Raw genomic sequence first — 26,262 nt, forward strand, 5'->3', positions numbered from 1 at the left:
CCCAGAGAAACTATGTAAAATGGACAAGTTCCTAGAGGTGCCGGGGCTCCCAGAAGCTTTTCCTATACCCAAGCGGGTGGCGGACATTGTTGATAAAGAATGGGAGAGGCCAGGTATTCCTTTCGTCCCTCCCCCCATATTTAAAAAATTGTTTCCTATGGTCGACCCCAGAAAGGACTTATGGCAGACAGTCCCCAAGGTCGAGGGAGCGGTTTCCACTTTAAACAAACGCACCACTATACCCATAGAGGATAGTTGTGCTTTCAAAGATCCTATGGATAAAAAATTAGAAGGTTTGCTTAAAAAGATGTTTGTTCAGCAGGGTTACCTTCTACAACCAATTTCATGCATTGTCCCTGTCGCTACAGCCGCATGTTTCTGGTTCGATGAGCTGATAAAGGCGGTCGATAGTGATTCTCCTCCTTATGAGGAGATTATGGACAGAATCAATGCTCTCAAATTGGCTAATTCTTTCACCCTCGACGCCACTTTGCAATTGGCTAGGTTAGCGGCTAAGAATTCTGGGTTTGCTATTGTGGCGCGCAGAGCGCTTTGGTTGAAATCTTGGTCGGCTGATGCGTCTTCCAAGAACAAGCTACTTAACATTCCTTTCAAGGGGAAAACGCTGTTTGGCCCTGACTTGAAAGAGATTATCTCTGATATCACTGGGGGTAAGGGCCACGCCCTTCCTCAGGATCGGCTTTTCAAGGCAAAAAATAAACCTAATTTTCGTCCCTTTCGTAGAAACGGACCAGCCCAAGGTGCTACGTCCTCTAAGCAAGAGGGTAATACTTCTCAAGCCAAGCCAGCTTGGAGACCAATGCAAGGCTGGAACAAAGGAAAGCAGGCCAAGAAACCTGCTGCTGCTACCAAGACTGCATGAAATGTTGGCCCCCGATCCGGGACCGGATCTGGTGGGGGGCAGACTCTCTCTCTTCGCTCAGGCTTGGGCAAGAGATGTTCTGGATCCTTGGGCGCTAGAAATAGTCTCCCAAGGTTATCTTCTGGAATTCAAGGGACTTCCCCCAAGGGGGAGGTTCCACAGGTCTCAGTTGTCTTCAGACCACATAAAAAGACAGGCATTCTTACATTGTGTAGAAGACCTGTTAAAAATGGGAGTGATTCATCCTGTTCCATTAAGAGAACAAGGGATGGGGTTCTACTCCAATCTGTTCATAGTTCCCAAAAAAGAGGGAACGTTCAGACCAATCTTAGATCTCAAGATCTTAAACAAGTTTCTCAAGGTTCCATCGTTCAAGATGGAAACCATTCGAACTATTCTTCCTTCCATCCAGGAAGGTCAATTCATGACCACGGTGGATTTAAAGGATGCGTATCTACATATTCCTATCCACAAGGAACATCATCGGTTCCTAAGGTTCGCATTCCTGGACAAACATTACCAGTTCGTGGCGCTTCCTTTCGGATTAGCCACTGCTCCAAGGATTTTCACAAAGGTACTAGGGTCCCTTCTAGCTGTGCTAAGACCAAGGGGCATTGCTGTAGTACCTTACTTGGACGACATTTTGATTCAAGCGTCGTCCCTTCCTCAAGCAAAGGCTCACACGGACATCGTCCTGGCCTTTCTCAGATCTCACGGATGGAAAGTGAACGTGGAAAAGAGTTCTCTATCCCCGTCAACAAGGGTTCCCTTCTTGGGAACAATTATAGACTCCTTAGAAATGAGGATTTTTCTAACAGAGGCCAGAAAAACAAAACTTCTAGACTCTTGTCGGATACTTCATTCCGTTCCTCTTCCTTCCATAGCTCAGTGCATGGAAGTGATCGGGTTGATGGTAGCGGCAATGGACATAGTTCCTTTTGCGCGCATTCATCTAAGACCATTACAACTGTGCATGCTCAGTCAGTGGAATGGGGACTATACAGACTTGTCTCCGAAGATACAAGTAAATCAGAGGACCAGAGACTCACTCCGTTGGTGGCTGTCCCTGGACAACCTGTCACAAGGGATGACATTCCGCAGACCAGAGTGGGTCATTGTCACGACCGACGCCAGTCTGATGGGCTGGGGCGCGGTCTGGGGATCCCTGAAAGCTCAGGGTCTTTGGTCTCGGGAAGAATCTCTTCTACCGATAAATATTCTGGAACTGAGAGCGATATTCAATGCTCTCAAGGCTTGGCCTCAGCTAGCGAGGGCCAAGTTCATACGGTTTCAATCAGACAACATGACAACTGTTGCGTACATCAACCATCAGGGGGGAACAAGGAGTTCCCTAGCGATGGAAGAAGTGACCAAAATCATTCTATGGGCGGAGTCTCACTCCTGCCACCTGTCTGCTATCCACATCCCAGGAGTGGAAAATTGGGAAGCGGATTTTCTGAGTCGTCAGACATTGCATCCGGGGGAGTGGGAACTCCATCCGGAAATCTTTGCCCAAGTCACTCAGCTGTGGGGCATTCCAGACATGGATCTGATGGCCTCTCGTCAGAACTTCAAAGTTCCTTGCTACGGGTCCAGATCCAGGGATCCCAAGGCGGCTCTAGTGGATGCACTAGTAGCACCTTGGACCTTCAAACTAGCTTATGTGTTCCCGCCCTTTCCTCTCATCCCCAGGCTGGTAGCCAGGATCAATCAGGAGAGGGCGTCGGTGATCTTGATAGCTCCTGCGTGGCCACGCAGGACTTGGTATGCAGATCTGGTGAATATGTCATCGGCTCCACCTTGGAAGCTACCTTTGAGACGAGACCTTCTTGTTCAGGGTCCGTTCGAACATCCGAATCTGGTTTCACTCCAGCTGACTGCTTGGAGATTGAACGCTTGATTTTATCGAAGCGAGGGTTCTCAGATTCTGTTATCGATACTCTTGTTCAGGCCAGAAAGCCTGTAACTAGAAAGATTTACCACAAAATTTGGAAAAAATATATCTGTTGGTGTGAATCTAAAGGATTCCCTTGGGACAAGGTTAAGATTCCTAGGATCCTATCCTTCCTTCAAGAAGGATTGGAAAAAGGATTATCTGCAAGTTCCCTGAAGGGACAGATTTCTGCCTTGTCGGTGTTACTTCACAAAAAACTGGCTGCTGTGCCAGATGTTCAAGCTTTTGTTCAGGCTCTGGTTAGAATTAAGCCTGTTTACAAACCTTTGACTCCTCCTTGGAGTCTCAATTTAGTTCTTTCAGTTCTTCAGGGGGTTCCGTTTGAACCCTTGCATTCCGTTGATATTAAATTATTATCTTGGAAAGTTTTGTTTTTAGTTGCAATTTCTTCTGCCAGAAGAGTTTCAGAATTATCTGCTCTGCAGTGTTCTCCTCCTTATCTGGTGTTCCATGCAGATAAGGTGGTTTTACGTACTAAACCTGGTTTTCTTCCAAAAGTTGTTTCTAACAAAAACATTAACCAGGAGATTATCGTACCTTCTCTGTGTCCGAAACCAGTTTCAAAGAAGGAACGTTTGTTGCACAATTTGGATGTTGTTCGCGCTCTAAAATTCTATTTAGATGCTACAAAGGATTTTAGACAAACATCTTCCTTGTTTGTTGTTTATTCCGGTAAAAGGAGAGGTCAAAAAGCAACTTCTACCTCTCTCTCTTTTTGGATTAAAAGCATCATCAGATTGGCTTACGAGACTGCCGGACGGCAGCCTCCCGAAAGAATCACAGCTCATTCCACTAGGGCTGTGGCTTCCACATGGGCCTTCAAGAACGAGGCTTCTGTTGATCAGATATGTAGGGCAGCGACTTGGTCTTCACTGCACACTTTTACCAAATTTTACAAGTTTGATACTTTTGCTTCTTCTGAGGCTATTTTTGGGAGAAAGGTTTTGCAAGCCGTGGTGCCTTCCATTTAGGTGACCTGATTTGCTCCCTCCCTTCATCCGTGTCCTAAAGCTTTGGTATTGGTTCCCACAAGTAAGGATGACGCCGTGGACCGGACACACCTATGTTGGAGAAAACAGAATTTATGTTTACCTGATAAATTACTTTCTCCAACGGTGTGTCGGGCCCACGGCCCGCCCTGGTTTTTTAATCAGGTCTGATAATTTATTTTCTTTAACTACAGTCACCACGGTACCATATGGTTTCTCCTATGCAAATATTCCTCCTTAACGTCGGTCGAATGACTGGGGTAGGCGGAGCCTGGGAGGGATCATGTGACCAGCTTTGCTGGGCTCTTTGCCATTTCCTGTTGGGGAAGAGAATATCCCACAAGTAAGGATGACGCCGTGGACCGGACACACCGTTGGAGAAAGTAATTTATCAGGTAAACATAAATTCTGTTATTATAGTGGCAGCGATGTTGGGGGGCGGCAGATTAGGGGTTAATAATTGTAGTTAGGTTGCGGCGACGTTGGGGGTGGCAGATTAGGGGTTAATAAATATAATGTAGGTGTCAGCGATGTTGGGGGCAGCAGATTAGGGGTTCATTAGTATAATGTAGGTGGCGGCGGTGTCCGGAGTGGCAGATTAGGGGTTAATAATATAATGCAGGAGTCAGTGATGTCGGGGGCGGCAGATTAGGGGTTAATAAATGTAAGATTAGGGGTGTTTTGACTCAGGGTTCATGTTAGGGTGTTAGGTGTAGACGTAAAATTTATTTTCCCATAGGAAACAATGGGGCTGCGTTAGGAGCTGAATGCTGCTTTTTTTTTTTTGCAGGTGTTAGGTTTTTTTTCAGCCAGATCAGCCCCATTGTTTCCTATGGGGAAATCGTGCACGAGCACGTTACACCAGCTTACCCCTGACTTAAGCAACGCTGGTATTGAGGTGAGATGTGGAACTAAATTTTGCTCAACGCTCACTTTTTAGAGGCTAACGCCGGGTTGAAAAAAAACTGTAATACCAGTGTTGTCTTAAGTGAGCGGTGAGAAAAAACTGAGCGTTAGCACCGCTAGCACCAACAAAAACTCGTAATCTAGCCGATAGAATTTTTAAACAAAAACAGTCCCCATAATAGGGGGGTACAAACATTAGCTTCTGTTGCATCCACTTAGTTGAAGCAAGAGCTTCTCATTTATATATAGTTATATGTATTATAACATTTTCAATAATCCGGCTAACTAAAGAATAATGAATTTTTCGGTTAGCTAAAAGGCACCAGTCACCGGGTGTCCCTATAGCGGCTAGCTGCTCCCAGCTATTCTCAGATTTGGTTGAGTGAAGTATAGATGTAGCTAATACATCCTTGCTGATTCTTTTTTTAATCTAAATACTGTTGACCTTTCTCCCATGTGATGGGAAAGTTTATTTTCCTTTATGTGTCACTTCTTGGGTTGTTTTCGATTAACTCTGGCCCACCCCGATTTGTTCGAAGTGAGAGGTTTCTGTGAAGGTGGGTCTACTTCTGGGATAACTGGGGAATCCAGACCCAGTATCTTGCAGGTGGTAGGGATCTCTTCCGGATCTTTCAAAGTGATGGTTTTATTATCTTTTGTGGAGGGCAAAGGGAAAGCCCCACTTGTATCTTATTTGGTGTTTTCTTATAAGTGTCGTCAAAGGGCGTAAGTGGCTTCTCTTCTGTAGCGTTCTAAGGCAAAGATCTTGGGAAAACTGAATTATGGAGCCTTTGAATTTAAAGGTAGTGTTATCTCTTGAGGCCTGGAGAATCCGTTCTTTGTCTGGAAAGAAGGAGAACTTAATTATGACATCTCTGGGAGGTGCATCCCCCTTAGGTTTACCTCTTAAGGCTCTATAAGCTCTTTCCATATTATAGTCCGAATCTTCCCTGTCACCAGTTATATGTTTAAAGAGTTGTTGTAGATATGCTGTGAGGTCCGAGTTCGTGATCGTTTCTGGAATCCCTTTAAGCCGAAGATTATTCCGTCGGCCACTGTTCTCGAGGTCTTCTATCTTGTCTTCGAGTTCTGTGATAGATTGTTGCTGTAGAGAGAGGTTCTGAAACACCGTAGATATTTCCTCTGTAATGACCTCCTTGTGTTCTTCCAATAATTCCAGCCCCCCCAGATCTGCAATACCTGACCTAATTTCAGTGAGACTCGAAGTGACCGCAGTATGCATTGTGTCCATTTTTTCCCATAGCCTCTCAAATTTAGAGGTTATGGGGTTCATGTGAGGGTTTTTCCCTGTTGTGTTTGCCATGTGCTGCTGGCAGCCATTTTACTCTCTTCCTGACTTGGTGCATTGTGGGGGATGCTGCTCACTTCCTGCACTTCCTTTTATGGCCAGACTGTTGTGCATCATCCATGTGAGACAGGATGCAGTCTCAGAATTGTGATGTCATCATTTATTATTTAAAGGGCCTCTGTTCAGTATGCTTTGCCTTTGCGTTGTCTGAGACCTGTTTGTGAGAGTTCCTGTGTATTACCTGGCTGCCTGATCTCTTTCCTGGTTCCTGATCCCTGGCTTGTTCCTGACTCTGCTGTTCTCCTTGTTCCTGATTCTGGCTCATCTGACTATTCGCTTTGGCTCCTGACTCGGCTCGTCTGACTACCAGCTCTGGTTTTGTCTCCTGGCTTGTTATTTGACTTGTGGACATTTTATATTTTTTGCTATTAATAAAGGTGTGATTATTTTTGCACTTCTCTTCTCAGTCTGATTCCTGGCACCCTGACATTATGCAAAGGCCATGAATCCTGATGGTGCTAATTATCCACCTTTACCTGCCATCATTTCCAGGATGGATGTACAGGATCACCGCTTGGAAACCCTGCTGACTCGCACTGCACATTTGGACCAAAGTGTCCCGCATGTTATGGCTGCTCCTGTCTCCGCTGCTGCACCTTTGCCTACCAGGAGCATGTCCGGTTCTGCACCTCTACCTCAGCGATATGGAGGCGATCCTATTCAGTGCAGAGGGTTTTTGAACCAGGTGGGCATTTACTTTAAGATGTTACCTCAGGTGTTTCCCTCTGACAGAGCTAAGGTGGGATTTCTCATCTTGTTACTCTCTGACACAGCTCTTGCCTGGGCTAATCCCTTGTGGGAGACTAATAAACCTGTGATTTCAAATTACCCTGAATTTGTGGCCTCCTTTCGAAGGGTATTTGATGTTCCGGCTCGCTCCTCCTCTGCTGCTAAACGACTCATGTCCATTCAGCAAGGTACAAGATCTGTTGCTCAGTATGCTATTGAGTTACGTATGCTTGCCGCAGAGGTAGGTTGGAACAATGAAGCTCTTGTTGCCGCCTTCTTTCATGGGCTCTCTGATGCGATTAAAGACGAAGTTGTTGCCAGAGATTTACCAGAGGATCTCGAGGCATTGGTGTCTTTTTTGATCCTAATTGACATCAGACTCAGAGAGAGGCCCTCTTTCAAGGAGCGCTTGCGGAAGCCTCCTGTTCCGTTGTCTCCTACGTGTTTGTTCCCACCCATGCCTCCCTCTCCTCCCATGCCTCCTGGTCCCGAGTCACCAGGTACTGCTGAGCCGATGCAGCTGGGGTTCACGCAACTCTCCACGGCAGAGAGGGCCTTTAGGAGGAGGGAGGGGCTCTGCCTCTATTGTGGGTTACAGGGCCACCTTTTGAAGTCTTGTCCTACATGGCCGGGAAACGCTCACACCTAAGGTCCTGTCGGGGGCAGACCTTGGGTGGTTTATCCTCGTCCCCAGAACCGCTTAAGGAGAAACCTTTGGTCACTGTTGTCCTTTCCTGGGTGGACTCCTCCATAGTCACTCAGGCTCTTGTTGACTCCGGTGCTGCTGGCTATTTCATTGACAGTGCTTTTGTATCAAAGCACACCATTCCTGTTTTGCCTCGGTCCGTTCCACTTGCTATTGAGGCCATTGATGGCAGGCCCCTTCAGCCCGCACTCGTTACTGACGAAACTGCTCCGTTGTCCATGGCTGTTGGGGCTCTCCATTTTGAAACCCTCCAGTTCCAGTTAATAAACTCTCCGCATTTTCCAGTGGTTCTGGGTTATCCCTGGCTCCAAAAGCACAATCCCAGTCTCGACTGGCGCAGGTCCGAAATTTTGTTGTGGTCCCCGCAATGTATTTCCACTTGTCTTCGGAAACCAGTTAAAGTCTTGTGCACTTCTTCGGTATCTCAATTGCCAGAGGAGTACCGAGAGTTCTGAGATGCGTTTGACAAGGTGCGTGCCGGTACGTTGCCTCCTCACCGGTCTTACGATTGTGCCATAGACCTGCAACCCGGAGCCATTCCTCCTCAGGGCCGGGTGTACCGGCTGTCTGTTGCAGAGAATTGTGCTATGGAGGAGTATGTTGCTGATGCTCTGTCGCGGGGGATCATCCGCAAATCCTGCTCTCCTGCAGGGGCTGGCTTCTTCTTTGTGAAGAGAAAGGGCGGCGAGTTAAGACCATGTATCGATTATAGGGGTCTTTATCGTCTTACCATTAAGAATGCTTACCCTATTCCGCTCATTACGGAACTCTTTGACCGCCTCAAGGGAGCTACGGTCTTTACTAAACTTGATTTGAGAGGAGCGTACAATCTCGTTAGGATTAAGGAGGGTCACAAATGGAAAACAGCATTTAACACCAGGAGCGGGCATTATGAGTATCTTGTAATGCCCTTTGGCCTATGTAATGCTCCTGCTGTTTTTCAGGAATTTATTAATGATGTCCTACGAGATATGTTGCAACAGTGTGTTGTGGTGTACTTAGACGACATCCTCATACACTCACCCACACTTGAGGCTCATCGTTCTGATGTTACACAGGTTCTTCAGAGTCTACGTGAGAATGGCCTGTTTTGTAAACTTAAGAAATGTGAGTTCCATCAGACTCAAGTAACCTTCCTAGGTTATGTTATCTCCGTTGCAGGGTTCTCCATGGATCCTGACAAGTTATCTGCAGTTCTGCAGTGGCCTCGCCCAGTTGGTCTTCGGTCTATTCAACGTTTTTTGGAGTTTGCCAATTACTATAGAAAGTTTATTAAAAACTTTTCTTCCTTGGTCGAACCTATCACAGACATGACCCGTAAAGAGAATGATCCACTCCATTGGTCACCTACTGCCATTGAGGCCTTTGATAGTCTTAAGACTGCCTTTGCTGCCGCTCCAGTTCTGGCTCATCCTAACCCTGTCCTGCCTTTCGTTCTTGAGGTCGATGCGCCTGAGACTGGAGTAGGTGCCCTCTTGTCTCAACATCCTACGCCTGACGGTTCCTTGCATCCGTGTGGTTTCTTCTCTAAGAAATTGTCTCCAGCGCAGTACAATTATGAAATTGGCGACAGGGAATTACTGGCCATAATTTTGGCACTCAAGGAATGGAGGCATCGTCTCGAGGGTACTAGCGTGCCAGTGCTCATTCTTACTGACCACAAGAATTTAACTTATCTATCTGAAGCAAAACGTTTGTCGTCCCGACAGGCCAGGTGGGCGCTATTTTTGTCTCGATTTAATTATGTGGTCTCCTACCTTCCTGGTAGTAAGAATGTTAGGGCTGATGCCCTCTCTCGAAAATTTTCGCCTTTGTCCAAGGAGGACTCTGTACCTACTCCTGTTATACCTCCTGACCATATTTTGGCTACCATACGTACTAATTTGACTTCTCCCTTTGGGGAGGAGATCCTGGCTGCACAAACCAATACACCTCCTGAGAAAGCTAGTGGTAAGTGTTTTGTTCCTGAGAATCTTCGAACTAAACTTTTGCACACTTACCACTATCCTAAAGCTGCAGGTCACCCAGGCAAGAACCAAATGATTTGGTGTGTCACTCGACAATTCTGGTGGCCAGGTCTTCGTTCTGATGTTGCTGCGTATGTTGCCTCCTGCTCAGTTTGTGCACAGAATAAGACTCCTCGATGTCTTCCTGTGGGTCTTCTTCAACCTATTGCTAATGGTGAGCGTCCTTGGACACATCTTTCCATGGACTTCATTGTCGAGCTCCCTGTTTCCAATGGCAATACTGTTATCCTTATGATGGTTGACTGTTTTTCTAAAATTCACATTGCATTCCCTTGATGAAGCTGCCTACCGCTCAGGAGCTTGCTTCAATTTTTGCCCGGGAGGTCTTCCGTTTACATGGGTTACCCAAGGAGATAGTGTCGGACCGGGGTAGCCAGTTTGTCTCCAGATTTTTGCGTTCCTTTTGTGCTAAAATGGGGATTCAGCTTTCCTTCTCCTCAGCATATCACCCTCAATCCAATGGGGCTGTGGAATGGTCTAATCAAGCTCTGGAACAGTTCCTCCGTTGCTATATCTCAAATCACCACAATAATTGGTCTGAACTGTTAGCTTGGGCAGAGTTTGCTCGTAATAGTGCTATTAATGCTTCCTCCAAGTTATCCCCGTTCATGGCAAATTATGGGTTTCAACCATCCTTGTTGCCCGATTCATTCATGTCTCAGGGTATTCCGGCTTTGGAGGAGCATCTCCGGCAACTCCGTTCCACGTGGGTGCAGATTCAGGATTGCCTTCATCGTTCTATGCAGCGCCAAAAGTTCCAGGCTGATCGTAGGCATCTGCCCGCACCTTCCTACCAGGTTGGTGAGAGAGTCTGGCTGTCCTCCCGCAACTTGAACCTTCGTGTGCCTTCCAATAAATTGGCTCCCCGTTATGTTGGTCCTTTTCGAATACTCCGACGGGTTAATCCTGTGGCCTACGCTCTTGACCTTCCTCCTGCTATGCCCATCTCCAATGTTTTTCATGTCTCCCTCTTGAAACCATTGGTTTGTAATCGGTTTACCACTGTGTTGCCTCGTCCCCATCCTATCTTTGTTGACAACCATGAGGAGTATGAGGTCAGCAGCAATGTTGACTCTCGTATGTCCAGGGGTCGTGTACAGTATTTGGTTCACTGGAGGGGTTACGGTCTGGAGGAGCGTTCTCGGGTTCCCTCCTCTGATGTTCATGCTCCCGCCCTCCTCCGTGTCTTCCATGCCCGTTTCCCCAATAAGCCTTTTGTCCTCCCGCGGGGGAGGGATCGTTGAGGGGAGGGTACTGTCATGGTTTTTCCCTGTTGTGTTTGCCATGTGCTGCTGGCAGCCATTTTACTCACCTCTCTTCCTGACTTGGTGCATTGTGGGGGATGCTGCTCACTTCCTGCACTTCCTTTTATGGCCAGACTGTTGTGCATCATCCATGTGAGACAGGATGCAGTCTCAGAATTGTGATGTCATCATTTATTATTTAAAGGGCCTCTGTTCAGTATGCTTTGCCTTTGCGTTGTCTGAGACCTGTTTGTGAGAGTTCCTGTGTATTACCTGGCTGCCTGACGTCCTTCCTGGTTCCTGATCCCTGGCTTGTTCCTGACTCTGCTGTTCTCCTTGTTCCTGATTCCGGCTCGTCTGACTATTCGCTTTGGCTCCTGACTCGGCTCGTCTGACTACCAGCTCTGGTTTTGACTCCTGGCTTGTTATTTGACTTGTGGACATTTTATATTTTTTGCTATTAATAAAGGTGTGATTATTTTTGCACTTCTCGTCTCAGTCTGATTCCTGGCACCCTGACAGTCCATTTATCATTGTGCGGACGGACATGATCTGCTATAGCAAACCATGTCTGCCGCACATTGATAAATGCCGACTTTCTGACTGACATCGTAGCCCCTTTAATTCTCTCCAAATAAGTTCCGTCTATTATGGTATATAAGTGAGTGTCCTTTACTCTGTGATGGAGATTTTCAGTCTCGCCAGTCCCTTAAAGAAGAAGTATTTTGTGATTAAAGTTTTTTGTATCTCAGACTTTGAGCAGTCTTGCAGTGTTTATTAGAGAGATGTATGGTGTTTTACTGCCCTCTAATGGTGTTCTGTATCAAGTTAGATTAGTTTCCTTTTGATATTATGAAGTTGATAGAAATTTCCCAGTATTATCTCACTTTAGAACCGGATTTCTATTATCTTATAGCCCCAGCTCACATCCTCTATAACCCCAGCTATTTCTCTAGAGGTAATTTATATACCCTCTATTCTGTATTAAGTGTGGGGTTAAATATCATTCGGGTAGATTACGAGTCTTGCGTTATGAGGGGTGCGGTGCTAACTTGCAGTTGTCATCGCTCACTTTCCTACAGCGCTGGTATTACGGGTTTTTACAAACCCGGCGTTAACAGGCAAGAAGTGAGCGTAGAGCAAAATTGCGCTCCACACTGCACTCCAATACCAGGGCTGCTTAAAGGGACACTGAACCCAAATTTTTTCTGTCGTGATTCGGATAGAGCATGCAATTTTAAGCAACTTTCTAATTTACTCCTATTATCAACTTTTCTTCATTCTCTTGGTATGTTTATTTGAAAAGCAAGAATGTAAGTTTAGATGCTGGCCCATTTTTGGTGAACAACCTGGGTTGTCCTTGCTGATTGAACAGCACCAATAAACAAGTGCTGTCCATGGTCCTGAACCAAACATTTGCTGGCTCCTTATCATAGATACCTTCTTTTTCAAATAAAGATAGCAAGAGAACGAAGAAAATTTGATAATAGGAGTAAATTAGAAAGTTGCTTAAAATTGTTTGCTCTATCTGAATCATGAAAGAAAAAATTTGGGTTTAGTGTCCCTTTAAGTGAGTGGTGAGCTAGTTATACGTGCTCGTGCATGATTTCCCCATAGACATCAATCGCTGGCTGAGAAAAAGTCTAACGCCTGCAAAAAAGCAGCGTAAAACTCAGTAACGCAGCCCCATTGATTCCTATGGGGAAACTAAAGTTATGTTTACACCCTAACATGAACCCCGAGTCTAAACACCCCTAATCTTACACTTATTAACCCCTAATCTGCCGCCCCCGACATTGCAGACACCTGCATTATACTTATTAACCCCTAATCTGCCCCTCCGGACATCGCCGCCACTTACATTATACTTATGAACCTCTAATCTGCTGCCCCCAACATCGCCGACACCTACATTATATTTATTAACCCCTAATCTCCCTCCCCCAATGTCGCCGCAACCTATCTACATTTATTAACCTCTAATTTTCCACCCACAACGTCGCCGCCACTATTCTAAATGTATTAACCCCTAAACCTAAGTGCAACCCTGACCCTAACACCACCTAACCTAAATATAATTTAAATAAATCTAAATAAAATTCCTATCATTACCTAAATTATTCCTATTTAAAACTAAATACTTACCTATAAAATAAACCCTAAACTAGCTACAATATAACTAATAGTTACATTTTGTATCTAGCTTAGGGTTTATTTTTATTTAACAGGCAAGTTTGTATTTATTTTAACTAGGTAGAATAGTTACTAAATAGTTATTAACTATTTACTAATTACCTGGCTAAAATAAATACAAATTTACCTGTAAAATTAAACCTAACCTAAGTTACACTAACATCTAACACTACACTACAATTAAATAACTTACATAAATTAAATACAATTAAATAAATTAACTACAATTAGCTAAATTACAAAAAAACCCCACTAAATTACAGAAAACAAAAACAAATTACAAGATATTTAAACATATTACATCTAATCTAAGAGCCCTATCAAAATGAAAAAAGCCCCCCCCCCCCCAAACAAAACCCTAGCTAGCCTTAACTAAATTATCAAGGGCCTTTTGCGGGGCATTGCCCCTAAGAAATCAGCTCTTTTACCTGTAAAAAAAAAAATACAAACAACCCCCCCAACAGTAAAACCCACCACCCACACAACCAAACCCCAAAATAAAACCCTAACTAAAAAAACCTAAGCTCCCCATTGCCCTGAAAAGGGCATTTGGATGGGCATTGCCCTTAAAAGGGCATTTAGCTCTATTGCTGCCCAAAGCCCTAACCTAAAAATAACACCCACCCAATACACCCTTACAAAATCCTAACACTAACCCCCGAAGATTCACTTACCGGGAGAAGTCTTCATCGAAGCTGCAAGATGTCCTCAACGAAGCCGGCAGAAGTGGTCCTCCAGAAGGGCAGAAGTGGTCCTGCAGACGGGCAGAAGTCTTCACCCAGACGGAATCTTCTATCTTCATCCATCCGACGCGGGCGTAAAAAAGCAGCGTTAGGACCTGTTAACGCTGCTTTTTCACCTTACTGCAAAACTCGTAATCTAGGCGTATATTCTTATGCCATGCTCTGCCTGTTATTGCAACTTTATTGTATTTTTTATATTACACCAGAGTTTGTCATTAGATCAGTCTTTCCCTTATTTTATCCCATGTGTCTGTGTTCACTGTTATAGTTCTCCCATCTCAATGGCCCTTATGTGATATAATCCGTTGTAGGCCTACATGCCTAGCCTGTTATGGTCACCTGACTACCGGTTCGTGTTGTCGGAGATTTTGCAAGCGGTCATAGGAAGCCAATCTCGAGCATCCTGCAGCCCTTTAAGTAAGCGGTCACCTCTGTTCCCACAGTATGGGAGAGACATGGGAGTAACTCTGACTCGCAGAGTGGTGAGATCCCGTGTTTTAGGCCAATTTTTTGGTGCGCTTCTGCACCCCTGGGATTATTGCGGTCCTAGTATTGTTGTAAGAGCTCCTGTTCAGGTAGTTTACGGCTCTCCCCGGCTTCAGCTCCAATCCCTCCCACTTTTACAAGGTGAGCTAGCTCTTATTGTACCTATTTAACAGATTTTATGCCTAATGCAGCTTGGAGCTCAGAGACTAGGCATCCATCACCAAGCTTGGCTAGACTCCGCCCCCCCCCAGAAGTCTACTTATTTAAAGGGACAGTCTACACTAAAAAATAAACTTACTGTAATGGAAACCTTGCACACTGATGACACAGTGGAACATTACCGAAGGAGCAATCGATTTTTCCATGCAGTCAAAAAAAGTTTCTTTCGCATCATTTGCCATTTTAAAATGGCCACCAGACTCCTCCTTTTAGTGACATCATCATGTACAAGAGGTTTGTGGATGCGACTAGGTTCTGTGTCGTGCACAACAAGTCCTGCTTGTGTACAGTGACAAGTCGTGCATTCGCAGTATATGCAACCTGACTGAGCCGACCTCATGTACAAAGGGGTAGCGGATTTTCATGAGCACTGGTGCAGAAACAATGTCACAAAGTCCTATATTTCACATCTTTGAATTAGATGCTTGCTGCTGGATTCCTGCAGAGATATTCTGTCCTGACAACTAGAGCTATGTATGTAACCCAAAATTGTGAAAAATACTGTATTGCACCAGGTCACCATGTGGTGTAACACCATATGGTATCCAGAAATTAGATGTGTTTTTCCCCCTGCTGCAGCCACCAAACAGTTGGGATTAAGTCCCAAGGTATCATCAGGGGGCAAGGATTCCAATACAATGGGGCTTATTTATCAAGCCATCAACCACAAATACGCTGGAATTCCGCAGCGTAATTGTGGAGAGCTTGATTCGCCTTATTTATCAAAGGCTACAGACCGGCAAAAGTAGAATTTTGTGACGTAACATACGATCCGCCGGTCTCAGTCCGACACAGATCGATGCTTATATCACTACAGATGTTCCAAATGCAAATTCGGCACTATCTGACTACTTTTGCTAGTTAACAAATTCCTAGCAGGTACGCCCGCCACTATTCCGGTCCAGCGTACCTGGTTTTCAATCCGCCGCCCTGGAGGCGGCGGATGCCATAGGAATCAATGGGAGTCTGAAAGCAGCGAAAGCTTATGTTCGCTGCTGCCCGATATCCCATTGATTAGTATGGGAGAATAAAGTAACGTTTACACCTAACACCCTAACATGTACCCCGAGTCTAAACACCCCTAATCTGCCACCCCCTACACCGCCACCTACATTATACTTATTAACCCCTAATCTGCCGCCCCCTACACCGCTGCTACCTACATTATACTTATTAACCCCTAATCTGCCGCCCCGACACCGCCGCCACCTACATTATACCTATTAACCCCTAATCTGCCTCCCCCCTACACCGCCGCCACCTACATAAAGTTATTAACCCCTATCCTACCGCTCCCGGAGCCTACCGCAACTAAATAAATGTATTAACCCCTAAACCGCCAGCCCCCCACATCACCATAAACTAAATTAACCTATTAACCCCTAAACCTAACAACCCACTAACTGTATATTAAATATTAACTCATCCCTATCTTATAATAAATTTAAACTTACCTTTAGATTTAAATTAAACTATATTAAACTAATAATTAACCTATTCTAACTATTATAATAAAATTACATAAAACTATATTAAACTATTAATTAACCTACCCTAACTATTATAATAAAATTACATTAAACTATATTAAATTAATAATTAATCCAACCTAACTTTTAAACTAAAATTACATTAAACTATATTAAAATAAAAATTAATCTAACCTAACTTTTATACTAAAATTACATAAAACTACAAATTAAAATAACTATATTATATATTTATACACCTAACCCTACTCAAATAATTTAAATCTACACTAAAAAATTACTAAGTTACCAAAAACTAACAACTAAGTTACAAAAAATAACAAACACTAAGTTACACAAAAAAGTTACAAAAAATAAAAAATAAATTATCAAAGCTTTAGACTAATTACACCAAATCTAAGGCCCTATGAAAATAAAAAAGACCCCCCAAAATAAAAAACTCTAACCTACAATTAACTACAAATAGCCCTTAAAATGGCCTTTTGCGGGGCATTGCCCCAAAGTAATCAGCTCTTTTACCTGTAAAAAAAATACAAATACCCCCCCAACAGTAAAACCCACCACCCACACAACCAACCCCCCAAATAAAAAGCTAACAAAAAAACCTAAGCTCCCCATTGCCCTGAAAAGGGCATTTGGATGGGCATTGCCCTTAAAAGGGCATTTAGCTCTATTGCAGCCCAAGTCCTAATCTAAAACTAAAACCCACCCAATAAACCCTTAAAAAATCCTAACACTAACCCCAGAAGATTTACTTACATTTTTGAAGATCCGACATCCAATTATCAGCCAATAGAATGCGAGCTCTATCCAATCAGCCAATAGGATAAAAGCTCAATCCTATTGGCCTATTGCAACAGCCAATAGGATTTTTTCAACCTTAATTCCGATTGGCTGATAGAATTCTATCAGCCAATCGGAATCTAAGGGACGCCATCTTGGATGACATAATTTAAAGGAACCTTCATTCGTCAGTAGTCGTCGGAAAGAAGAGGATGCTCCCCGTCGGATGTCTTGAAGATGGAGCCGCTCCGCGCCAGATGGATGAAGATAGAAGATGCCGTCTGGATGAAGACTTCTGCGGGCTTGGATGAAGACTTCAGCCGCTTCATTGAGGACTTCTCCTGGTTTCATGGAGGATGGATGTCGGATCTTCAAAACTGTAAGTAAATCTTCTGGGGTTAGTGTTAGGATTTTTTAAAGGTTTATTGGGTGGGTTTTAGTTTTAGATTAGGACTAGGGCTGCAATAGAGTGTGGGTGGTGGGTTTTACTGTTGGGGGGGTATTTGTATTTTTTTACAGGTAAAAGAGCTGATTACTTTGGGGCAATGCCCCGCAAAAGGCCCTTTTAAGGGCTATTTGTAGTTTATTGTAGGCTAGGGTTTTTTTTTTTGGGGGGGGGGGCTTTTTTATTTTCATAGGTCCCTTAGATTAGGTGTAATTAGTTTAAAGCTTTGATAGTTTCTTTTTTCTTTTTTGTAACTTAGTGTTTATTTTTTTGTGTAACTTAGTGTTTGTTAATTTTTGTAACTTAGTTGTTAGTTTTTGGTAACTTAGTAATTTTTTAATGTAGATTTAAATTATTTGAGTAGGGTTAGGTTTTTAAATATATAATATAGTTATTTTAATTTGTAGTTTTATGTAATTTTAGTATAAAAGTTAGGTTAGATTAATTATTAATTTAAGATAGTTTAATGTAATTTTATTATAATAGGGTAGGTTAATTATTAGTTTAATATAGTTTAATGTAATTTTAGTATAACAGTTAGTGTAGATTAATTATTAGTTTAATATAGTTTAATGTAATTTTATTATAATAGTTAGGGTAGGTTAATTATTAGTTTAATATAGGTTAATGTAATTTTATTATAATAGTTAGAATAGGTTAACTATTAGTTTAATATAGTTTAATTTAAATCTAAAGGTAAGTTTAAATTTATTATAAGATAGGGATGAGTTAATATTTAATATAAAGTTAGCGGGTTGTTAGGTTTAGGGGTTAATAGGCTAATTTAGTTTATGGCGATGTGGGGGCTGGCAGTTTAGGGGTTAATACATTTATTTAGTTGCGGTGGGCTCCGGGAGTGGCAGGATAGGGGTTGATAACTTTATGTAGGTGGTGGTGGTGTAGGGGGTGGCAGATTAGGGGTTAATAAGTATAATGTAGGTGGCGTTAGGCTCTGGGAGCGGAGGAATATGGGTTACTAAGTTTATTAGAGTGGCGGTGGGCCCGGGAGCGGTGGCTGGGGGTTAATAACTTTATTTAGTTGCGGCGGGGTCCAGGAGTGGCGGGATAGTGGTTAAACAGTTTAGTATAGTTTGGGTGTTTAGTGACAGTATACAAATAAAGCTGTGAAAAAGCCGAAGAGCAGCGAGATCGATGACTGTTAGTTAACAGTCCGCTGCTCATCGCCCCGTACTTGGTGCACGGCTTTTTGACAGCTTTTTTGGTAACTATGGAGAACGTATTCAGGTCCGCGGCAGCAAAGTTAGGCGATGTTAGGTGAGCGTATTGGTGCCGTCGAATGCAAGTAAGTTGAAGGATTGATAAGTAGGCCTCAATAAGTTTATTTTCAGTGTAGTTGTCCCATTAAAATTCAGATTAGGGGGTCAATTTATCAAGCTCCTTACAGACCTTGATGCCCTGTGTTTCCAGTGAGCCTTCAGGAATTGTCTTTTTATTATGTATTTGCTGAATAATACATTTACTGTACTTAAAGGGATATGAAACACAAAATGTTTCTTTCATTATTCAGAAAGAGCATGCAATTTTAAACAACTTTCTAATTTACTGCTATAATTAATATTAGTTTTTTCTCTTAGTATCTTTTGTTGAAAAGCAGTGACATATGCTTAGGAGAAGGTCATTTCTGGAGCTCTATATAGCAGCAGTTTTGCACAAATGATATCCATTTGCAAGAGCACTAGATGGCAGCACTATTTCCTTCCATATAGTACATAGACACCTACCTAGGTATTTCTTCAACACAGAATATAATGGGAATCAAGCAAATTTGATCAATTAAGTAAATTGGAAACTTTTTTTAAAATGGTGTAATCCGTCTGAATTAAATTGAATTCAAGCAGAACCCTCTGAAGCAGGAATCAAGGGGCTAAATTGCTCATCCTGTTTGGGTTCATGTGCAAGTTGGAGCTTCTTACCTCTCTCAACAAGTCTCTCTTCTGTTCATTTTCTATCACAGACTACATCTCTCTCACTGTTGCTAAAAACTGCCTATTGTGTTTGCTTACTGACAATCTTAGATAGTGACATGTGTGCAGTTGTCCTATTCAGCATAATTTAGTGCCAATAAATGTATAAATCATATTTTCTAAATAGCTTAACACTTCCTTGCAACCATGAAGGACTCTGATGATCATATTTTATTTGTATGTTCTGCTGTGGTATACAGACATGAAAATAATCCCTGAAGATACTATGGTCCTCAGAGATACACCTTATAATTACAACAATTTTCTACAGTAATTTAACAAATTAAGATTGCAGATGCATGCAAAATAATTCTGAATATATAACACCATCACCTAGATTACGAGTTTTGCATTGCGGCTTTTACGCTGAAAAATGGCAATTTCAGCGTAAAAAGCAGTAACGCACTATTGGGAGTCGTGTTGATATAGCTATACCGCAAGCATTTTAGCCTGTAACGCAACGTCAATCCCGAATTTAAAAAAATGACGTTTTTGCATAGGATTTCCATAGCGCCGGTATTACAGGTTGTGCAGTGAGGCTAAAAAGCTTGTGTTACAGCCTATACCAACACTATCTATACCGCCATCTGAGAGCAGTAGTTATGGATTTTGTGTAACAAAAATGTTTCAAAAAAACTCATAACTAAAGTATTACAAAGTACACTAACACCCATAAACTACCTATTAACCTCTAAACCGCCGCCCTCCCGCATTGCAAACACTATAACAAACCTATTAACCCCTAATCTGCCGCCCATCCACATCGCGACTATTCAATAAAGTTATTAACCCCTAATCTGCCGACCACCCACATCGCCAGCACTATTTAAATATATTAACCCCTATTCCCCCTCACCCTGACATCACCGCCACTATAATAGTTATTAACCCCTATTCCGCGGCTCCCCACCGCCACTAAATAAAGTTATTAACCCCTAAACCTCTGGCCTCCCACATCTCCACCACTAAATAAGCCTATTAACCCCAAAACCGCCAGCCCCCCACATCGCAAAACACTAAATTAAACTATTAACCCCTAAACCTAACACCCCCCTAACTTTAAATTAAAATTACAATATGGGCTCCATGTACTAAGCAGTCAGCGAGCTACCCGCAACAAATCTCGCGTCAAAATTCGCAAACTGATATGTACAAAGCCGTCAATTATGTTAAAACTTGCATCTTTAAAATTGCGAGCGTACTTATCCGCCAAACCTCGCTACCGCTCCATTTTTCACTGTAATTAGACACATTTGACCACCAACGCGCCAAAAACGAATGTACTAAAAAATCTATTTGTCCGCTCGCTACAATTTCCGCTCCCACCTCGTTATTTTTGCCTCGCCACCTTTTAGGTGGCGGGCAAGGTACAAAACAATAGAAAAGTCAATCTAGACTCCAGTCTAGACATATATAAAAGGCAGTAATATCAGCATTGTACTTACAGCATAACTGGCGTCTAATTTGTCTCTCATTTCCATGTACATAAATTGCGCCCAATTTGTCGACTGTAATTAAAGAGTAATCTATATTTTAAATTTGTATTGTATAGTTGTCAATCTTTATAATTATTTTTATATTAATATTTATATATTATCAGATCCAGATGAAGCCATATCCAAATTGTAAATAAATATTACAAAAATAACGCTCTGTTATCACTCTTCAAAAAATTTTGAACAATAATAAAGTTGTTTAGATAAGTTGAACTTTTATAGGAGCAAAATTCTATTCCCGTGACTACTATGATGTTCGTGACACCTTGCATGTCACGTGTTAATAATTGGCCAGACAATTCAACTGAAAGTTAAGTCGCGGCGAGCGAGGCGTCAAATTTATCAACAATCCGCAACTGCTCGCGGCGGGCTAGACTTGTCTATTTATTGGGGGAATATTAGTACATAGCGACAGCGGACACCATTTCGCCCGCGGCGAGTAACGGCGAGTTTATCCGCGTCTACAATGACGGATGAATTGACGGCTTAGTACATGGAGCCCTATAACTCTATTTAAATAAATAAAAACTTACCTGTGAAATAAATATAAACCTAACATTAAACTATAAATTAACCTAATATAACTATTCTAATAAAATAAAAAAAACTACCAATTAAAATATCTAAATTACAAATGTAAAAAAACCTAACACTACGAAAAAAATAAAAAAAATCTAAATCACAACTAAAAAAAACTAATTCTATGAAAAAGTTAAAAAATCTAAGTTTACCAAAAATAATTAACACTAAAATCACAAAAAATAAAAAACACTAAGATTACAAAACAAATTTACGAAATGATCAAAAATAAAAACAATTACACCTAATCTAATAGCCCTATACAAATAAAAAAGCCCCCCCCCCAAAATAAAAACACCCCATAGCCTACAATAAACTACCAATAGCCCTTAAAAGGGCCTTTTGTAGGGCATTGCCCTAAATAAATCAGCTTGTTTACCTGTAAAAAAAGACAAAGTCCCCCCAACAGTAAAACCCACCACCCAACCAACCCCCCAAAATAAAAAACCTAACTCTAAAAAAAAACCTAAGCTACCCATTGCCCCTAAAGGGGCATTTGTATGGGCATGGCCCTTAAAAGGGCATTCAGCTCTTTTTCAAAGCCTAAAGCCCTAATTTAAAAAAAAAAACCACCCAAAAAAATTATTAAAAAAACCTAACACTTATCCCAGAAGATCTACTCATGGTTCCTGAAGTCCGGACATCCATCTCCATCCCAGGCGGCGAGGTCTTCATCCATCCCGGGGGTGTCTTCTATCTTCATCCTGGCGGCGCAGAGCAGAGCCATCCTGGAAGCCGAAGACATCCTGCGCAGAGCATCCTCTTCATACGGTCGCCGCCGTACACTGAAGTTGAATGCAAGGTAGCCTTTTCAAAATGACGTACCTTGCATTCCTATTGGCTGATTTGATTCTTCAAATTCAAATCAGCCAATAGGATGAGAGCTTCTGAAATCCTATTGGCTGTTCAAAACAGCCAATAGGATGAGAGCTACTGAAGGTGTTTTTTTTCCTGACACTCTCTCCCCATTGATGTCTATGGGGAAAATGTGCACGAGCATGTCAAAATCAGCCCTTGGCTTTTGTGCAGTATGAAGCTTAAAGCCAACTTATCGCACGCACAAGGAGGCGTTTTTTATTAACTTGTAATGGCAATGCTATGGAGAGTGAAATAACGCAGCTTTTGTTGCATTCGTTTCGCACCCTGTTTAGCGCAAAACTCGTAATCTAGGTGCCTGTTTGCAGTAATTATTCAGTGTCTAAACTACCCTGATACTTGCTTTATTTGAGGAAGCCAATCTAGAAGTTCTTCTTAAATAGGCTTAGCAGCATTCCCACTGTTTTGCAGCATCATTTTCAAAGCCTCCTATTTTATCTCCTATACTAAGGTCAATTAAAGGGACACAAAACCCAATTTTCTTTTTCTTTCATGATTCAGATAGAGAATGTCATTTAAAGTAACTTTCTAATTTACTCCTATTATATTTTTTTCTAAATTCTCTTTGTATCTTTATTAAAAAAAAGCAGGAATGTAAGCATAGGAGCCAGCCCATTTTTGGCTCAGCACCTGGGTAGTACTTGCTGATTGGTGGGTAAAAGTAGCCACCTATCAGCAAGCGCTACCCAGGTGCTGAACCAAAAATGGGCCGGCTCCTATGCTTACATTCCTGCTTTCTCAACTAAAGATAGCAAGAGAACGAAGAAAACATTATAATAGGAGTGAATTAGAAAGTTGCTTTAAACTGCATGCTCTATCTGAATCATGAAAGAAAAAATGTGGGTTTTGTGTCCCTTTAAGAACTGATATTAATGAGTTTCTGTAGTGCTCAGACAATGAATGGCTCATACACAAGCACTGTTTTCATGCCATTGGAGAGGAATTCTTTATATCACAATTGTATTAAACGCAAAAAGAAAAAAGAAACATATATAACTGCATTATAAATTCTGAGAACATCACATGATGTATTTGCAATATCAGTTCAATATTTTGAGTTACTGATGTGTTTTTACCCTGACTGTAACACATTCTCTATAGATTGTGATTTTATAGCATAAAAGGTTATACTCTTTACTGCTGACCTGTTTTCCTTGATCTTTTAATGGGTTATATACTTTTTTGGAGTTTGGACTGTTTGCCTGAGAATATGCTCTATGTTTTATGCACTTGCTAAACAATATTCCAGTTACTATGCAGCGGATTAGCATGTCCCACTAGTAGACACTGAAATACTAGAATATATATTTGGCAGTAGGAGTGCTAGTATAGGGAAGTATTACAGAATCCCATTCATTAGGTTTGAATTACTAAGGGCTTTGAGTTAAACAGGTATGAAACCCAACATTTTTTTCTTTCAAGATTCAGATAGAGTCCATAAAAAAATAAAATAATGATAACTATCAAATTTACTTTTATTATTAAATTTACTTTGTTGTCTTGTTATGCGTTGTTGAAAACTAGGTAGGTAGGCTCAGGAGCATGCACGTATCTGGAGCACTATATGACTATATGATTGCTATACTTTTAACAATGTTATGCATTTGTTATAGAGCCTATCCAGGTAAGTAGTGTGCTCCACACACATGCACACTACCTACCTGGGTATGCTCTATATCAAAGAAAATGAGACCAAAGTAAATTTGATAGTAAAAGTAAATTGGAAAGTATGCTCCATCTGAATCATAAAAGAAAAATTGTGAGCTTCATGTCCCTTTAAAATGATAAGTTAATTCTTTATTTATTGTAATTGACTGTTACATTTGTAAAACTTGAATTTTAAACATTTTATTTCTCTGTTTGGGGGGCTGTTGTGAGTGCTGTAAATGTATTTAATCTAATGGGCCACATCAGCAAGCTAAGTTTTAAAATTCTATAAAACGAAAACAAATACATTTTGTTCTTATAAACACACATATTAATATTATACATATACATAAACTCACTCCCTCCCAATATTTTTAGATATGTGACATTGCTTATCTTCACTATAGTTCCTGGCAATTGTTATTTTAGATGCAGAACAACACAAATGGGGAAACACTTGTCATCTTGTTTTCTTTATGTCCAAACATCCATTCCTTCACTATTAAAAACTTGTGTCAAAAGGAACACTGCTGTTCAAAGATGTGCTGTATTCAAATATGTGCTGTATTCAAAAATGTACAATTTTCAAAGATGTGATATATTCAAATATATGCTGTATTCAAATATGTGCTGTATTCAAAGATGTGATATATTCAAATATGTGCTGTATTCAACAATGTACAGTATTTGAAGATGTGCTGTATTCAAAGATGTGCTGTATTCATTTTGGAGGAAAAGTGAGTCACATAAAGTGATCACTGGTTGGGCATCCCTGATGTAACTAACCTACATTGTTATTTGATATTGTGTTATGTTTTTGTTTTGCTCATTGCTAGGAGTTACTTCAATGAATTGCACTGTAACTTGGGTTATGTATTGAGAAAGATGTATAACTGTGTATTTTTTTCTTTCAAGCTCGTGAGCTGATGATCCTGGAACTCCAAAAAAGGGAGAGGAAACACAGACTGGACAGAACAGTCACCATGTTTGGGGCACATAGGCCCCGTCAGAAAATGAAGTGCTGCACCTCATAGCAAGAAATGAGAGAACAACACCATATATTTACCTCACACAACTTCATGATTATTAGTGGCACTGTGGCAAGGGAGCAGTTAGATATTGAGATCCATAGTAGAGGGTTGGCAGGTTTAGAAGAAGCAGTGTGGCAACAGTACAACACAAAAGGGGCAATAATTCAAGGCTAAACAGAGTAATGTAAAATTAAACAATATATCTCAAAAGTGAATAGGCACAGAGGGTCTAAATCTGTCTTTGTTTTATGCAATTATTTCTCTGGGAACACCATATAGTCTTATTCACATGACGCAAGAAAACTTATTTAGCAATATCTTTTTATTTTGATTGGTATAAAAAATTCCATTTTGCTGGGAGAAAAATTAGACAGTTTTGTTTGCGCAAGAGACATAAGTATCCAAATAAAAATATATAAACCCAATTTAGATAAAAGTGGAGAAAGATGTTTGTAGAGAGAAAAACATGGAAAGAGAGGTTACGTAAAATATAAATACATAAAATAAGTTACACAGAATGGGAGGGGAATGAGAAAAGAGAGGGAAAATGCAATACAATTAGTTGTATAAAAAAAAGAAAAGAAAAATATGCTAACTGTAAAAGAAAGGGAGAAGAACCAGAAAGTGAATGAAAGAGAGAAAAGGAAAGGAAGAATATGAGGGGAAAACCTTTTGGCAAACAAAAAAACAGAAGATGAAAGAAAAACGTGATGGATGAAAGTAAGAATGTATAGAAAATGAAATAGAAGAGGAAAATAATTAGGATAGGAATAACATACAACTTGAATTATTGGATTGCTAAATGTCCACATATTTTTCATTTAGCTTTGTATTTGACTTTTTTTCTGTAAACCAAAGGTGAATATATACTATACATAAATATGATACATAAAACTCTGGTAACCGATACTCTGTAGAGATTTATGTGATATTGTCAAATGATAATTTACAGTCATTGTTGATATCATGAGAGGGTTTTCATGCACCACTCTCAAACTACTGCTGTGATACTTTCCAGTGTTTGACATATTTATGATTCTTTAATGTGAGTCTGTTAGAAAAGGTTTTCTTCCGTGTTAAATAATGTGATACGCTGTTAACTACGAGTGTAGAGTAAAACATGGCATGGCTACTATTATGGGTTGGAGCCTGACTATATAGCTATACATATTGCATTGTATGTATTTAATTTCAGAAGGGCTCCTGTATTTTGTTTGGGTCCTACTGTTCATTAGGTGAAATCACACATTATTTCTATAGGCCTGTATAATCCCTTCATTATCATATACAGCTGCTGGGCATTTTCTTAGTAAACCTTTTACTGCCAAAGAAAGTTCACCAAGACAATAAGAGAGGTTCTATATTGCTAGATGAACTCCCACTGCTGCTGATCCAGCCATGTGCAGCAGTGATGAGTCCCTCTGGCAGTGAGGAGATTAGGGGTTAGATAACCCAGCCACATATGAGGAGGGAAGGAAGTGA

General features: G+C 41.4%; 1 protein-coding gene across 2 annotated transcripts in view; it reads left to right on the plus strand.

Annotated features, from left to right (window-relative positions):
• RAB17 (RAB17, member RAS oncogene family) overlaps positions 1 to 25,915 on the plus strand; it is a 269,538-nt gene extending 243,623 nt beyond the window's left edge. For both annotated transcript variants that reach the window (XM_053698850.1, XM_053698851.1), the window contains one exon: positions 24,665 to 25,915. In XM_053698850.1, coding sequence (XP_053554825.1) covers positions 24,665 to 24,783 — 119 coding nt within the window. In that variant the 3' untranslated portion in view covers positions 24,784 to 25,915. The remainder of the gene's footprint in view (positions 1 to 24,664) is intronic.
• The last annotated feature ends 347 nt before the right edge of the window (positions 25,916 to 26,262 follow it).

Source organism: Bombina bombina, chromosome 1 (assembly GCF_027579735.1).
Source record: "Bombina bombina isolate aBomBom1 chromosome 1, aBomBom1.pri, whole genome shotgun sequence".
Taxonomy (NCBI): domain Eukaryota; kingdom Metazoa; phylum Chordata; class Amphibia; order Anura; family Bombinatoridae; genus Bombina; species Bombina bombina.